Source organism: Clupea harengus, chromosome 17 (assembly GCF_900700415.2).
Source record: "Clupea harengus chromosome 17, Ch_v2.0.2, whole genome shotgun sequence".
NCBI classification, from domain to species: Eukaryota; Metazoa; Chordata; class Actinopteri; order Clupeiformes; family Clupeidae; genus Clupea; species Clupea harengus.
Genome location: NC_045168.1, coordinates 23,973,473 through 23,989,490, shown reverse-complemented (window position 1 = coordinate 23,989,490; position 16,018 = coordinate 23,973,473). Strand labels below are relative to the sequence as shown.

The 16,018-nt window shown below is 39.8% G+C and overlaps 1 protein-coding gene across 1 annotated transcript in view; it reads left to right on the top strand.

Moving 5' to 3' along the window:
- Positions 1-4,721, top strand: part of LOC105894086 (ADP-ribosyl cyclase/cyclic ADP-ribose hydrolase 1) — a 29,421-nt gene extending 24,700 nt beyond the window's left edge. Inside the window, exon 6 of the mRNA XM_031583605.2 lies at positions 4,448-4,721. Coding sequence (XP_031439465.1) covers positions 4,448-4,538 — 91 coding nt within the window. The 3' untranslated portion in view covers positions 4,539-4,721. The remainder of the gene's footprint in view (positions 1-4,447) is intronic.
- Positions 4,722-16,018: the final 11,297 nt, after the last annotated feature.

Sequence of the window (16,018 nt, the reverse complement as noted above, 5' to 3'; positions counted from 1 at the left end):
CTCTCGCTAGCAATACAACTTTGTTAGGAAAGGCATGTTTATAGAAAGTATGTATTTCTGAAAAAAGAAAGACCTTACAGACCATTTTTTGAAAGGTTACATGGTTTTTAAGGCAGAATAGTTAAAGAAGGCGCTCTAAATCTTGCTCCTGGGCGCTGGTATAAATCCAGTGTTATCATTGTGGTTGATACTGTGGTATAAAACAGCATTATTTTATGACATCCTGTAACATGCAGTCAATTGACCCTTTTGTAGTGTGGTGTGTCTAAGAATCAATGGCCTTTGCCAGCATTAAATGCTGTTATTTCATGCCAATATATATACTGTGGAATTGTTCAGTACTGAAAAAAAACCTCATGCTTGTTCTCCACAGTTTGCAGCATCTGCATGTGGTAATGTCTCTGTCATGCTGGATGGATCCATAGATATGCCTTATAATCCATCAAGGTATGCAGTATGAATGGTCCATTACAATGGTCACTGAAATAACTTGAAACTGACAAAAGTAATAATAAATAAAACAATTATTGCAAATGAACTAATGAAAATCAGACATTGCTTTTGAATTGGGATTCAACAAAATAATAATAAAAAAAAAAACGAATTAAACTGGCCTGGACAAAAATGATGGTACCCCTAGAAAAGATTGAAAATAATTTGACCATAGGGACATGTTAAACTAAGGTGTGTCCTCTAATTAGCAGTGGTGTATAGAGTACCCAAAAGCCATACTTGAGTAAAAGTAAAGATACCTTACTGGAAAATGAATCCAGTAAAAGTGAAAGTAACCTTTTAGAATACTACTTCAGTAAAAGTCTTAAAGTATCTGATATTTACTGTACTTACAGCGGTAAAAATAAGTATTGAACAAGTCACCATTTTTCTCAGTAGAAATATTTCCAAAGGTGCTATTGACATGACATTTTCACCAGATGTTGGAAACAACCCAAGTAATCAATACATACACAGAAATCAACACAAATAAATTCAGAAATTAAGTTATGTGTATTAATGTGAAATAACACAGGGAAAAAGTATTGAACACATGAAGAAAGGGAGGTGCAAAAAGGCATGGAAAGCCAAGACAACAGCTGAAATCTATCAGTAATTAGAAAGCAATCCGGCCCCTTGTCAGTGCACATTAATATCCCAACTGATGGCCTATAAAAAGGTGTCTCAATACCAAGGTGTCACACAAGAAAAATCTCATGATGGGTAAAAGCAAAGAGCTCTCTCAAGACCTTCATAAACTTCTTTTTGCAAAACATACTGATGGCATTGGTTACAGACGCATTTCTAAACTTCTGAATATTCCAGTGAGCACTGTTTGGACCATAAGCCGGAAGTGGAAAGAACATCATTTCACCACAAACTGGCCACGACCAGGTGCTCCTCGCAAGATTTCTGACAGAGGAGTGAAAAGAATTATCAGAAGAGTTGTCCAAGAGCCAAGGACCACAGTGGAGAGCTTCAGAAATACCTGGAATTTGCAGGTACAGTTGTTTAGAAGAAAACAATAAGTAATGCACTCAACCGACATGGCCTGTATGCACTCTCACCACATAAGACTCCATTGCTGAAGAAAAAGCATGTTAAAGCTTGTTTAAAGTTTGCAGCACGACATTTGGACAAGCCTGTGAAATACTGGGAGAATATAGTCTGGTCAGATGAGAGCAAATTTGAACTCTTTGGATGCCATAATGCACACCATGTTTGGAGGACAAATGGCACTGTACATCATCCCAACAGTGAAGTTTGGAGGTGGGAACATCATGGTGTGGGGCTGCTTTTCAGCATACGGTACTGGCAAACTTCACACAATTGAAGGAAGGATGAATGGAAAAATGTACCGAGACATTTTTGATAAAAATCTGCTGCCATCTACCAGGATGATGAAGATGAAACGACGGTGGACATTTCAGCAAGAAAGTGAACAGCCAAGGAAACTCAATTGGTTTCAGAGAAAGAAAATAAAGCTGCTAGAATGGCCCAGCCAATCACCTGACTTGAATCCAATTGAAAATCTATGGAAAGAACTGAAGATCAGAGATCATAGAAGAGGCCCAGGGCACTTTCAAGATTTTAGGACTGTTTGTTTGGAAGAATGGGCCAAAATCACACCTGAGCAATGCATACGACTAGTTTCTCCATACAGGAAGCGTCTTGAAGCTGTCATTACCTATAAAGGCTTTTGTACAAAGTATTGAATAAATATCAGTAAGCGTGTTCAATACTTTTTCCCTGTGTCATTTCACATTATTATACATAACTTAATTTCTGAACTTATTTAATTTGTTGTCTTTGTATGTATGGGTTACTTGGGTTGTTACCAACATCTGGTGAAAATTTCATGTCAATAGCACCTTTGGAAATATTTTTACTGAGAAAAATGGTGACGTGTTCAATACTTATTTTACCCGCTGGTAAGTATCAAAAGTAATTTTCTGATATTAAATGTACTCTGATATTAAGTATTGAAAGTAAAAGTACAAGTAAATGCTGTTAATAAAAAGCAAAGGGTCAGAATTTTGAGAATTATGAAGTTTATTCTATAAGTGCTTTGGCCACCAAGGACAAGGAGTTGTGTTGAAAATAATTGGGTTGGCTCCATCCAGGAGCAACAATGTTCAACATAATATATTCTACATAAGTATACTTTTGCATCTACTATGAACTTATCATCATAATTCTCCGAAAAGCAATATGACACTATGAAGGAGTTGTAAGAGTGCGTTTATAACTATGCTCATTCCGACTAGAGGATGTAGAGGGCAAATGCATAATATTGTGTTCAGCAAAAAATATCAACTTGATGCATCAGGTCAGTGTTTTGAGAAAGGACACCTGCCTTGTAAACTCCTATGGGCCTGATTTGAACACAATAGGCAAAGGTTTTGCTCAAGCTGAATCTGCAATTGGGCGACTGCTACCATCATAACTCGATCTGATCATCCACAAAATGACTCAAATATCAAAACATGATCAATACTAAAGCAGCACCGAAAGTAACAACCCAGTCATTACTTGAAACTGAAAAATCCGGTACGAAGAATCTTTCACTCCAACATAAGAAAACATTTCTCGCAAATATGGCCACGGGTGTTGGTCTTCGTCACCACCGTCGTTTGTTGCGGGAGTAGCAGGTGCTTCCATTTCTGCTTCCATCATGAAATCAGTCATCGTAGAGTGGAATTCTACTCATGTAGTCGCTCGCTAGCTAGCATCCTGGGCATCACGGCTTTGAGAGCACTTGTTTGCAATTGCGCATTAACGTGATTAACCAATTATTTAACTTGCAAGCTAGGACCACTGATTCGCCAAACCTGTTTGCTTGCAGTCTGTGTTCCACCAGGGTCCCCGATGTTGGTCTCATGATTCATTTTTTTTCTAAAGATAGATTTGATTTTGTAGCGAGTAACGAAGGTTTCAGGGGAAATGTATCGGAGTCAAAGTATCAGTTTTCTTTGCAAAATGTAGTGAAGTAAAAGTGAAAGTCAACAGAAATATAAATAGTAAAGTAAAGTACAGATATCCAAAAAAAACTACTTAAGTACAGTAACAAAGTATTTCTACTTCGTTACTATACACCACTGCTAATTAGTATTACAGGTGTCTTCAAACTTGTAATCAGTCAGTCTGCCTATTTAAAGGGTGAAAAGTAGTCACTGTGCTCTTTGGTATCATGGTGTGTACCACACTGAACATGGACCACAGTAGGCTAAGGACAGAGTTGTCTCAGGAGATTAGAAAGAAAATTATAGACAAGCATGTTAAAGGTAAAGGCTATAAGACCATCTCCAAGCAGTTGCACATATTATTCAGAAGTTTAAGGTCCAGGGGACTGTAGCCAACCTCCCTGGACGTGGCCGCAAGAGGAAAATTGATGACAAATTGAAGAGATGGATAATACAAATGGTAACCAAAGAGCCCAGAACAACTTCCAACGAGATTAGAGGTGAACTCCAAGGTCAAGGTACATCAGTGTCAGATCGCACCATCCGTTGCTGTTTGAGCCAAAGTCGACCAAGGAGGACACCACTTTTGAAAGCAAATCATATAAAAGCGAGACTAGAATTTTCCAAAAGAGACAAAACTGGAGCTTGTCAGTTTCAAGTTATTTGAGTGACCATTGTGGGTTTTTCTTTCTTTAACGGAAGGGTACCAACAATTTTGTCCACGTCTGCATCTGTTATGTTCTATCTATTGCTGTTGACAATATGGATTCTACAGGACTCTTATTGCTAATGTGATATTCAAGTGGTATGTTGGATTAAAAATACATCAAATGTTATTGGACTTTAAAGAGGCATTAATGGGGATATAAGGTCCTGGAATGACCCAAAAATAATGATGAATACACTACATTAAAACCTAAACTACAAAACCTTCCAGTTTGAATGACTCTTGACTGTTTTCGTAGCTAAACATTTACTTTACTCTTTTGTAGCACTTTTGCTTCTGTAGAAGTCAAGAATTTCAACTCCTCCATCATGAACAGCTTGATCGTCTTGCTTGTTACCAAAGAAGGAGACACGTAAGTTCTTCATGTATTTTTCCTCATTTGGTGTCTGTATCTGTTCCTTTGCTACAGCATTTCAGGCAGTGTTTGAGTGCTGTGTGGATAACTTGTGTGGGAGTTTAGACTGTTATATTCTCCCTGTACAGTCTCTTAAGCTATATTATACAGAAACTTAGACCTGAGGTCATTCATTCCAGAGGAATGTATGGAAAGCATATTGTACTGGACTTATATGTATTTTGACAACATTATAATTCTGAATGTTCCTGTAATTGTAACTAATGAACTTTCTGTCACTTTATTACCAGGCAAACCTGTGAGAGTGATGCATCGCTGAAAAATCTGACAAACGACCTGGACCCTAAATTGAAATATCAGTGCAAAGTTGTTTCACAGTGAGTTCAAAACTTCTGTTTTATTTGCATGTGTGTAGGATTGTTTTATTGTTTTATTTGTTTGCTTACTCTCTCTCTCTCTCTCTCTCTCTCTCTCTCTCTCTCTCTCTCTCTCGTTCGCTCTCTCTGAATACTCCAGGGCACAACTTCAGACTTGCATTGTTCATTAGTGGTGACCCTCATTCAACCCGCAGTCCACGCAGAAGCCTATCCACTGCCTATCCAAAAGCCTGCTGTGTTCATTTCCTAATACCCTCCAAATATATGCTTGGGAGAAAAGTGTGCTGCTTTGACAGCAGTGAAGAACCCCAATGATAAAAGTGTGCTGCTTTGACAGCAGTGAAGAACCCCAATGAGATAGGTTTCCATAGTGTTAGTTTGTAGCAGAGAGACAGGGAGAGATGCAGATACAAAGAACAGGGCAGTGATACTTTATTAATGTGATTCGTCATTTGGGGAAGTCAGGACAGGGATTAATGTGTGGTGTCAGAGGAAGACTGTATACTAAATATCACTTCAACTAGACTTGAGGACCAGAATAATACTTCATTACAAGACTTTGGAAATGTGAATTCTGTTCTATTCTATTTTAGTCAGGACTCCAAAGCTACCCAAACCCACTAAGAAAGAGAGTGGCATTTTGAACTGCTTCCTTATTTCTAATTTGCCTAAACGCTAAATAATCTACAGGGGTCATAGTTAGCCATGCTATACGCTTCGCATGATGCAGAAGTTCGTCTTTGAGAATAAAATAAATCACATTTAGGATAGCGTGTGAGACATTGATTATGTCGGGCCCCGGGTCGGGTTCGGACAAAATATTTTAATGGCTGTCGGGCTCAGGCCGGGCTCGGGCACTACTCTGTCAGACGCGGGTCGGGCTCGGACAGAAAAATTCGGCCCGATCCACACTCTAGTACACAGCAACCACAACATTTGTGTATCAGGTGATTTTTGGCACGTTTTTTTCCCACTTGTATGAGTTGCAAATGTAAACGCTTGAACGAGTTGCAAAGGCACCAAAACAGCAGGTGGCGCTACAGGGGCATCTGCCTTTCATTCACTTTACTTGTTTACCAAATTTGTTTACAAGTAGCATTTTTTTGTGCAAAACACATTGTACGCTTTTTTTTAATACAAGTGTCCTGTATTTGTAAAGCACATTGTGTTGTGTTCTCATCATCCTTTTTATAAAAGTGCTTTGTAAAAGATCTTTTGCTGGGGTGGAGGACAACTTTATACCATCCACACAATGACAGTTCTTTTGGAGGACAACTTAGAACACATGTCCATCCCTGACCAAAGATGGACAGTTCACTTCACTTGTTTGCCCACTGCTCCTGGGGGGTCCTGGAGGAAGGACGGTCCAGGATGGGAAAAAGCAGAGAATAAATTCACCGCAACCTCAGGCCTCCGTGTGCGTGTGTGTGTGTCCTGTGTCGCCTCCATATATGCACGTGTGTGTTGCAGTGTGTCATGTGTGCCATTAAAACCTGACAATTACAATTTATACCATTCACACAATGACAGTTCTTTTGGAGGACAACTTTATACCATCCACACAATGACAGTTCTTTTTGAGTGTGGCACTTTCTGTGCTGCTAATTTACATCCCCCACGTGTGGATTAGCAGGCCTCCATCAGCATGGCTTCACAATGAGCACCTTTTAATCTGTTTCACTCTCATCACTGGACTTAAGGCTTGACCACCTCTTCATCTTCATCACTCTCATCACTGGACTTAAGGCTTGAGCACCTCTTCATCTGATTCACTCTCATCACTGGACATGAGGCTTGGGGCTGTTTCTTGTAAAGCTGCAAGATAAGTAAGTATTGTTTAAAAACAGGCCTTATATCTGAAAACCAACTAATAAACATGTTAAAATGATTAAATAGAGTTTTAGGAGAGCAATCACTAAAACCACTAAAAAAACACTAAAACTCCACTGGAACCGGATATTTGTTGTGGGAGCCAATGACATCATGTCATTTTATTTTGTATTCTTTCACCATCATTTATATATTTTTATATATATATTTACATCTTTAGAGACCTAGGTTGGACAGGTAGGAAGGTCATGTAGGATTCATGATATGGATGTTCGCCTCAGGAGCAGAGATGGCCTTTTAGGGTGCAAATGATCAGAAGAAGTGGAACAGTGGCTTTTCTATTGATACCTTCCTGTCCCTGAAAAACCTGTTTGTAGGCCATTTCTAGACCACAGCTGTCGTAATTAGGTCGTGTTTAGTTTGTTTGGTGTGAAATGAAATCAATGATGATCTAATTCGAAGTTATAGTGAACTGTATGAAATCAACAATTGTATTAGGTTATTATGTCCATCTGATTGTGCGTGTGTATTTTTTCTTTATTTTCTGCAACCAGAATGAACAAAAATGCTACTGCACACACAGGGTGAAGCAATAGTCACCCGGCCAAGTGTAAATGGCCACTGAACTGTGGGCATAGAAAAACACAAAACTAATTTAATTTTCAACATATAAATTGTAGTAATACATGGTATTATCAGAATGCATTAAAATGACCATACACTTGACAGTAATTTGCATTAATGTACACGTACAACTGATTGAATGTGAAATCAATGTGAAATCAAATACAGACCTTTTTATGAATCCATTAAAGTGACCGTGCTTCCAGAGTTCAACCAGCTCTGTACAGCTCAACCTCAACTATGGTCGGTGTTTAGTAGATTTCATTGAGATTTTCATTAAAACTGAAAAAATGGTGTGTATGTGTGTGACAACATTGAGGATGCCCTGTCATTCACATCCTGTGCTGTACTGTGAAATACAAAGCCACTGAATTACCGACCATGCGAGTATGTTTGTGTTCCACTAGATGGCAGTAATGCATAAGATAAAAAACATGTTGGGATCAGATTCATTCCTTCTTGAGCTTGATCTTATTTTACAATGTAACATATGCTGTATGGTCATGGCTCTAAGCCTTCACACACACACAAACACACACACACACACACACACACACACACACACACACACACACACACACACACAAACAGTTATAGTGCCATCATTGCTCTGTACCTTCTGAAAAGAGGTAATCTGTTAAATGTATACATAACATTTATACCCCATCTCTATTTCAATCATTATCTGACTTTCTTCCCCATTTAAGCTCTCCTGGCAAATAGGAAATACATTTGAAACACATGTGAAATACATGTGAAATACATTTCAAACACATGTGAAATACATGTCCATCACCCCTTCTTCCTCAACACATTCAAGAGTGATATTAATAGACATCCTTCAGGGAGATTTCCCTGCCTGCATGCACACACACACACACACACACACACACACACACACACACAGATACTGAGAGAGACAGAGAGAGAAAGAGAGAGAGATGCACACCTTCACACAATGCATCTGCATACCTAACAGTGTAAACCCACACATACACTCAAAGAAATGCATGCTGCAAGAAAGATGGCCATAACATCCCTATGTCAGTCATGACTCAGCCTGATTCCAGTCATTGGCCACACACACACTCTCACACACACACACACACACACACACACACACACAGACACACACAGACACACACAAACACACACACACACACACTATTGGCCTCGAAATATTACCTCAGGATGTGAGAGAAAAGAGAATGGAGAAGACAGCATTACCTCAAACCTATCCCAGAGAGAGAGAGAGGGATGAGATAGATAGATGATAGAGGGTGCACATGAGCAGTATTGCTTCTGCACTTTTATACTTCTATCTTCCATCCATGGGTCCAGCTGGTTGGCTGTGTATGGGGAAAGAAGTCATGTCAGTGGTGGTTTTACTGAGGTGTCTACGCTCACATAGGAAGCCTTGTCTGGCAGCTGTCAAGAATGGCTTAACAGCAGACTGGATGGATGACTGAACATGCACGCATACGAGCAGCCAGAGAAATGATTAAACATTTGAGCTGCACATTATGGTTTCATTAATCTCACATCAAACCCATATGCAGCAGCGGATTGACTGTGGGAACTGTTTTTCACTCCTGCAGACCTCAGCTGAGAGGCCTCAATCAACTCTCGCCACTAATTGCTTTTCTTTAATTTGACTAATTTGGCACATGCTGAGTTTGCCTCATTATTGATAGAGGTGTAGCAAGAGACTGGGAAAATATAACAGTTTAATATAACATTTTTCACAATGGTTCTTTAAATAAGGGGTTAAAAGGGTGTGTCACATTTTACAGAGTTAGCAGAAACTCCAGTCCACTCAGTCACCCACAACCCGCAGCCTACTGAAGTCAAACCATTGATCGATTGGTTGCTTTAGAACATCTGAGAAAGTTGCTACTGCTCACTAATTGCACTTCCATTGGCCTTTACACAGCTAATTACTGATTAAGGTAAGGAGACTGATAGTGCTACAATTACAAATACAAAGGCAGAAATATTTGTACTAAATACACCCTGCTTTATTATTCCAATCAAACTACATACACACCCGCTCTGCCCCTGTCCTACTTGGGTGGGCCTGGGGGCTGAGCGGGGGGGGGGGGACAATTCCAAAACCCGGCATGGAGGTTGCCCTGCCCAGACAGGTGGCATGCCTCTCGTCTCTCACTCCTGTGATGCTTTTCCATGGGCCACTTGGTGGATAGGAAGATAGATGCTGGTGTGAAGAGTTTAATTAACCACAGTTCAACCTAACTGCAGTGATGGGCAGTAGCGTCGCTACTTGTAGCGACGCTACTAGCTTAACTACATTTGCCAGTAGCTTGACTGTAACGTCGCTATTTACAAAACCAAGTAACTTTTCAGTAGCTAAGCTCTTTTATTGATCAAGTAGCGCAGTAGCGTCCTCGAAAGCTAATTTCTCCTGGACATTTCTGATGTTTTTTGTCATTTGGTGGATTATTGTGTTGACAAAGCACTGAAAAAGCATCTCACATATCCCTTTCTGCAGTTCACGTTACAACCGATCTCACGAGAGCTGAGTACAGCGAGGGCTGTCATCGTCTCATCTCCACTCACACTTCGCGGCCAGTCTGACTAGATAACAGCAAAATATTAAAACTTTGTATTTGCGGGCAAAATATCAGAACTTTGTATTCGCGCACAAATGTTACCTCTCTCAGAATTGCATATTGTGCGTCATGCGTCATCTAACGACTTCTGGCGATTTTTGGGAGAGCTAGTTTCCTCACAGAGGAGTTGGCAACACGGACACACACACACACACACATAAGGCTGTATGATGGTAGTGGTAGTCACGATTGTTTTCCTAAACAGAGGTCGGAGACAGTTCTTAGCAAAGTTTAATTTGTAAACTCATGTGATGTTAATTTGTAAACTCATGCATTTGTTTTTTGTGTATTGGGCTATTGTTCAATACATAAATCTAAACATATTTTAGCCTTTATCTGACTGACAGTTGTGTTGATCACTAAAATTGCATTGACTTGGCATGCAGTTTGTTTAACTGAAAGTAGCTACTAATGTATCAAGCTACTTTTGACAGGTTTTTGTAACTTAGCTTGCTACATTTTTATGAGTGGTAGCTTCTGTGTAGTGAAGCTGAATTTATTGTAGAGTAGCTTGTAGCTTAGCTCACTACACATATCAAGTAGCTTGCCCATCACTGCCTAACTGTAAGGAAAAGATAATACATGACATATAGGAAAGGACTGTTAGCCATATCTTAGTCAACGGGAAGGTAAGTACAAGGTAGAACAGTTCACCAAACTGTTAGGAAAGGCGAATTAGCCACAGATTAGCTAACCGAAAACCGAATTTTGCCGAAATAGCAACTGCTAGCAGACTCAAAAAACATAGGCTATACAATACATCTAAATATTTCACTATATTTCCTGATAGTTGAGTGTGCTAGTAACTATTAGCCTACTCTAATATACCCAGAATTTAATTAGTATTTACATTTTATTAGTATCTCGTAATAGCTAAGTCCTGCTAGCAACTGCTGGCAAACTCAAAAACAAGTATAGATTTAGTATGATTAGTACCTCGGAAACCATGCTGGATTTCCTAGAGGAATACTTACTACTAATTGGACATAGGACACAAGCTGAGGACTGATCGACCTATGGCGAGGCCGCCTCAGAGGAGGGTGTATAGTGATTAAAGGCCTGAAACATCCAATGATCCTGAGGTGCACTACTGAAGATGTGTCCTAAAATTCGCCCACAGACTACTTTGGTCACCTACCAAAGACCTTGTGGGCCTAAGACTTCCTAAAGCAAACTGCTGTTAACCTAATCGTGATATTACAGTTTAATTAAAAGCCTAACCTAAAAACTAGATTTTAACACAGCCTGAAAATTCAACCTCGACAAGGGCAAACTAAAAAAGTGAAGATAAAGGTCATAAAACCCAAATATACACTTAAAACCTAAGCTTAACCTTAACTGAAAACAAATACATCAGAACCACAATTGATGGAATTCCTAAAAACCTTTAAATATAATATAAATCTTAAACCTAATTCTAATCCTAACCCAAACCTAGGGGGCCCCTTTAAAACATAATCTAGACCCTATAATTCTTACCCCAACCTGGGAAATGGTCTAACATTTAAATGTAAATAAAACCTTAAACTTAATTCTTATCCTAAGCCTAACCTAAGGGCCTCTCTAAAACACATTATGAAGCAGAATCTGCATTTATATTTTGTGAGCTACGTTGTTAGTGACAGAGGTGGTAAAGGTCAGCTTCTGAGGCCTACCAGGTCAACTGTCTTCAGTACAAGTTATTGACGTGACACACAGAACATGTTTTGACATGTATGTATGTATTTATATGTCTCATACATATATACTCGTATTCTTTATGTGTAATAATTTATTCTTCATACCTGTACCTGAAGGACCAGAATGTCCACTGCCAAGGGCTCATCGCATGCAGATCTTTTTTTTCTGTTTCAGTGTTTTATTTTCTTCCGAACTTGTTAATAACATGCAATGTTACTTTTATTTAATGTTGTCATTGGCATCATCACCATTATTATTATTTTCAACATCATCATTATTTATTAATATTGTTATTGGTAAGGTGTTTAAACACACATCATCATTAAAAACACCCACTTGTACACTGTGCACCAGCTTTGTTTGTTCATAGAGAAAAAAAGCAAATCATTATTTTTGAAAGATTTAATTAAAACAGAAGAATGTAGAAATATTAATTTTACACACAACTATTTACAGAAAACACAGAATAATGAATCAAAACTTTAATAAACAATATTTTAAACAATGTACAATACATCTACTATTTACAATTATTAACTATTTAAAATGCTATTGTCGTGCCAAGCAACAACACTCAGGTCACAGATTACACTCAGAATCAGAAATGGTTATACAAATGTTTACATATACAATACAATACAAACCAAAAGGAGACAGGAATGTAGGCACAGAGCCACTGTATAAAGAACCCCACTAGACGATAGGCATAAACCCCACTGATGGCCAACCATGTCTAATGCAATACTAAAACCACGCCCCACATATAGAATCCACAGAAAAGTCCACAGAAAATAGATCAACCCACACCAAAGAGGAGAGTCATCCTAATCCAGTAGACAATCCAGACAGCTAGTCGCTACCGGCCAGTGTGGCAGGTACCCGCTCTGTCAAGTGTGGAGACGGCTCTGCTGTGCTGCGCAGGCCTCCTCCGGGAACGCTCCCCAATAGCACTCTGATGACGCGCAGCTCCTCCCCACACAAGGCATTTCCAACTACAGAGGGACACAATACAAACAAACAAACAAACACTTAGAACAGCCCACATGCCATTAAGCCACATAGGCTATAATGTGTCCGTGTATGAAACACAGCTCACTACAGCACTAACAGATAACATTAGCATAGGAATCGCAGATGAGAACGAGGGAAATTCCATGACATCAGCTGTAAGAGTAGCTACCTAAACATGTGTAAAAGAGATTGTATAACAAACTAAATGGTGGAAGAAAGAACCTCCCTTTTGCCTGGCAGCTGAAAAGTGTTGAGCAGTGTGTGAGAAGTGTGTGAGTGTGTTTGCGTGTGTGTGTGCGTGCGTGCGTGCATCTGTGTGTGCGTGCCTGCCTGCCTGCCTGTGTCTGTCTGTACATGCCTGCTTACGTGTGTCAATGCGTTCCTGCCTGTGTCTGTGCGAGCGTGCCTGCCTGTGTGTGCCTGTGTGTGTCTGTGCATGCATGTTATACCTGCATCTCTGTCCTGTAGGCCTTCTCTGTGTAGAGTCTGAAGCACTTCCCTGGCCGGCCTCCGGCTCTCCCTGCCCTCTGCTGGGCTGATGCTTTGCTGATGACCGTCACTAGCAACGACTCCACCCCGATATGGGGTTAGACACCTGCAGACAAAGACACACACACACACACACACACACGCGCGCGCACACAGATACGCAATTAAGTTGGGAGATCCAGTGACAAACTAAATGACCAGTGTGAAAGAACCTCCCTTTTGCCTGGCAGCTGTAGAGTGTTGAGCAGTGTGTAAGTGTGTGTGTGTGTGCGTGAGTGCATCTGTGTGTGCGTGCCTGCCTGCGTCTGTCTGTCTATGCATGCCTGCTTGCGTGTGTCAGTGCGTCCCTGCCTGCCTGCGTCTGTGCATGCGTCTGTGCGTGCGTGTTATACCTGCATCTCTGTCCTGTAGGCTCTCCCTGCCCTCTGCCGGGCTGATGCTTTACTGATGACCGTCACTAGCAACGACTCCACCCCGATATGGGGTTAGACACCTGCAGACACAGACACACACACACGCGCACATACACACACACACACGTACACAGATATGCACAGACACACACGCGCGCATACAGATACGCACAGACACACGCACGCAGAGACACACAGACACACATTCAATTTGTTCCCTTGATCTTAACTAAAGAGGCAGGCAGCAACAGCAACCCCAAATAAACTGGGTAGGTGTGTTAAAGTAACACTATGCAACAATTTGACACTTTTTGAGGTATGATTTTATAGGCAACTAGTTTTGGTACCATCTTCAAATTAATTTTGATAGCATACGGTCACGTGAAGGACAGATAAACACCTGTGTCTTTCCCACTAGCCATCCAGGATATGCCCTATGTAGTTCTGTGTGCCGGGCTGGAACACCCTGCAAAAATGGAAGAAAAGCTTTCACAGCATGACATTGCCAGCCATACTGCCAAAAGACACCAGTTAATGTGTTGGATATCTTATATCAGTGTCAACTGCGCTGTTGGTGGTGTTTTCAAGGTTTTTGCATGCCCTTTAGGTAGTTAGCTCACTAGTTTTGGAACAGAACTCCGTAGTGCTGCTTTAACTTCCTGCCAATGGCAATCCACTCTGAGTCTGCCATCACCTTGTGTGACTTTAAAGATGTTGCCTTTGGTGACAAAGATGCATGCACATTGTTTTAAATGCATGACTGTTCTGCCTTCCTTAAGAAATGCCCTGCCTAAATTCAGTAGCTTTAGTAGCTATAGGTGAATAAATACTGCCACCTAGTGGACAGTACACGATGGAAGACGCTGAGGTTTGGTTTTCTTTTTATTGTTGCGTTGATATACCACGGGAGAACACGCTGGTTTTGGATTTAGCTGAATTACTTTTTGAAGAGCCTTCTTTCACGCTCGAGCTTTGGACATTATTTGTCTGTAAGTACATATGTTGGGTTGGTATATTTAATGCCGTTTACAGAATTTGGAAATTGTGTTGAATTTGTGTTTCTAAGTGTTATGCGAGAATTCGCTATTTAGCAGCTAAACTATGCTAGCTCTAGTGGCATCAGGCTACCCTTATGTCACCTTATTTTACGTGATATTTATGTATCTTTTTATTTTGTATGTTACAGTTTTACAATGATCAATCCTGTATGAGTAATTGCTTGGTTAAAACAGTAAACGCAAGAAAAGCCTCGGAATCATCTTTATTCCTAAGGAAAAGTGTAAGCTAGCTGTCTAGGCCTGCCAAGAGTGTTTTGTGTTTTTCGTAGTTCGTCAAAGTTTTCAAAAGTCTATCACCTGATGTATCTTCATCTGCAGTCGAATGAGTTTGGTGGAAATCATCGGTAGAAGCACTTACCCTAAAATATAAACTGTAAAACAAGACCCTAATTATCCACATTAATCCATGTTTTTTCGCAGCTGGGTGACATCATCCTAACCGTTATGTGTCTGGCGCGAAATTCCAAACGGAACATTTCAAAGAGAAGAGAGTACGTTTTTCCCTCCTAATTTCCCTCCTAGTTTTACCCTAATTAATGGCTGTGTTGTTCGTATTTATTTGCCTTGACATGTTGATGAAATGCATATGACTTGTTTTGCTGGCCTGAACATATTTTTAAAAACAATGAACTAGTAAAAACGTACTATTTAAAGAAAGTACATGGCATAAAAAAATCTGCTTAGCACATCATGTTTCTTAAACCTATTTGATTCTCATAATATGAATCTTATAATCTGATTTAGCCATCTTATATTGTTAAATGCATTTGGGTGAGAGGAGAGGGGAGGAAAGCTTAGCATAACCGTTTAGCACAGCATGTTTCATGAGCATGAACCTATTTGATTCTCATAATGTCTTATAATTTGTAACATAATTTCTGAAACAGAAAATGAAGAGCGAAATTTGCCCGTTGTGCAATTTTACCTATGCGTGATGCCGCAGCAGCATCTGCTCAAAGCACATAAGGTGCTCAACAAGCTCCAGCAAAGGCTGCTAGTCAAAATGTCCAATAGTCGGTAAGTATTTTGCTTAATTTCTTAGTAATTCATATAGTAATAATATCTGTGAATATATGTTTTTAAACAAATGTATTATTTATGAATGTATTATTATTATTAATGACTTTATGATTTATTTTTATAAAATTATTGTATTGTTTTGGCGCTATATAAATAAAATTGAATTGAATTGAATTGAATTAAAGCTGCTCATACACATAAACCCTAACTCCTATGTCAGCCTTAGTAACCTTAGTAATTGTTTATTATCTCAGTGTTGCAGAGCCTTTAGTGCAGCATATGCAAAAAGGAAAAGGTCCGGCTCGATAAGTATTTCCTTTCGAGCCACAAAGACCTGATCGTTAGTTTT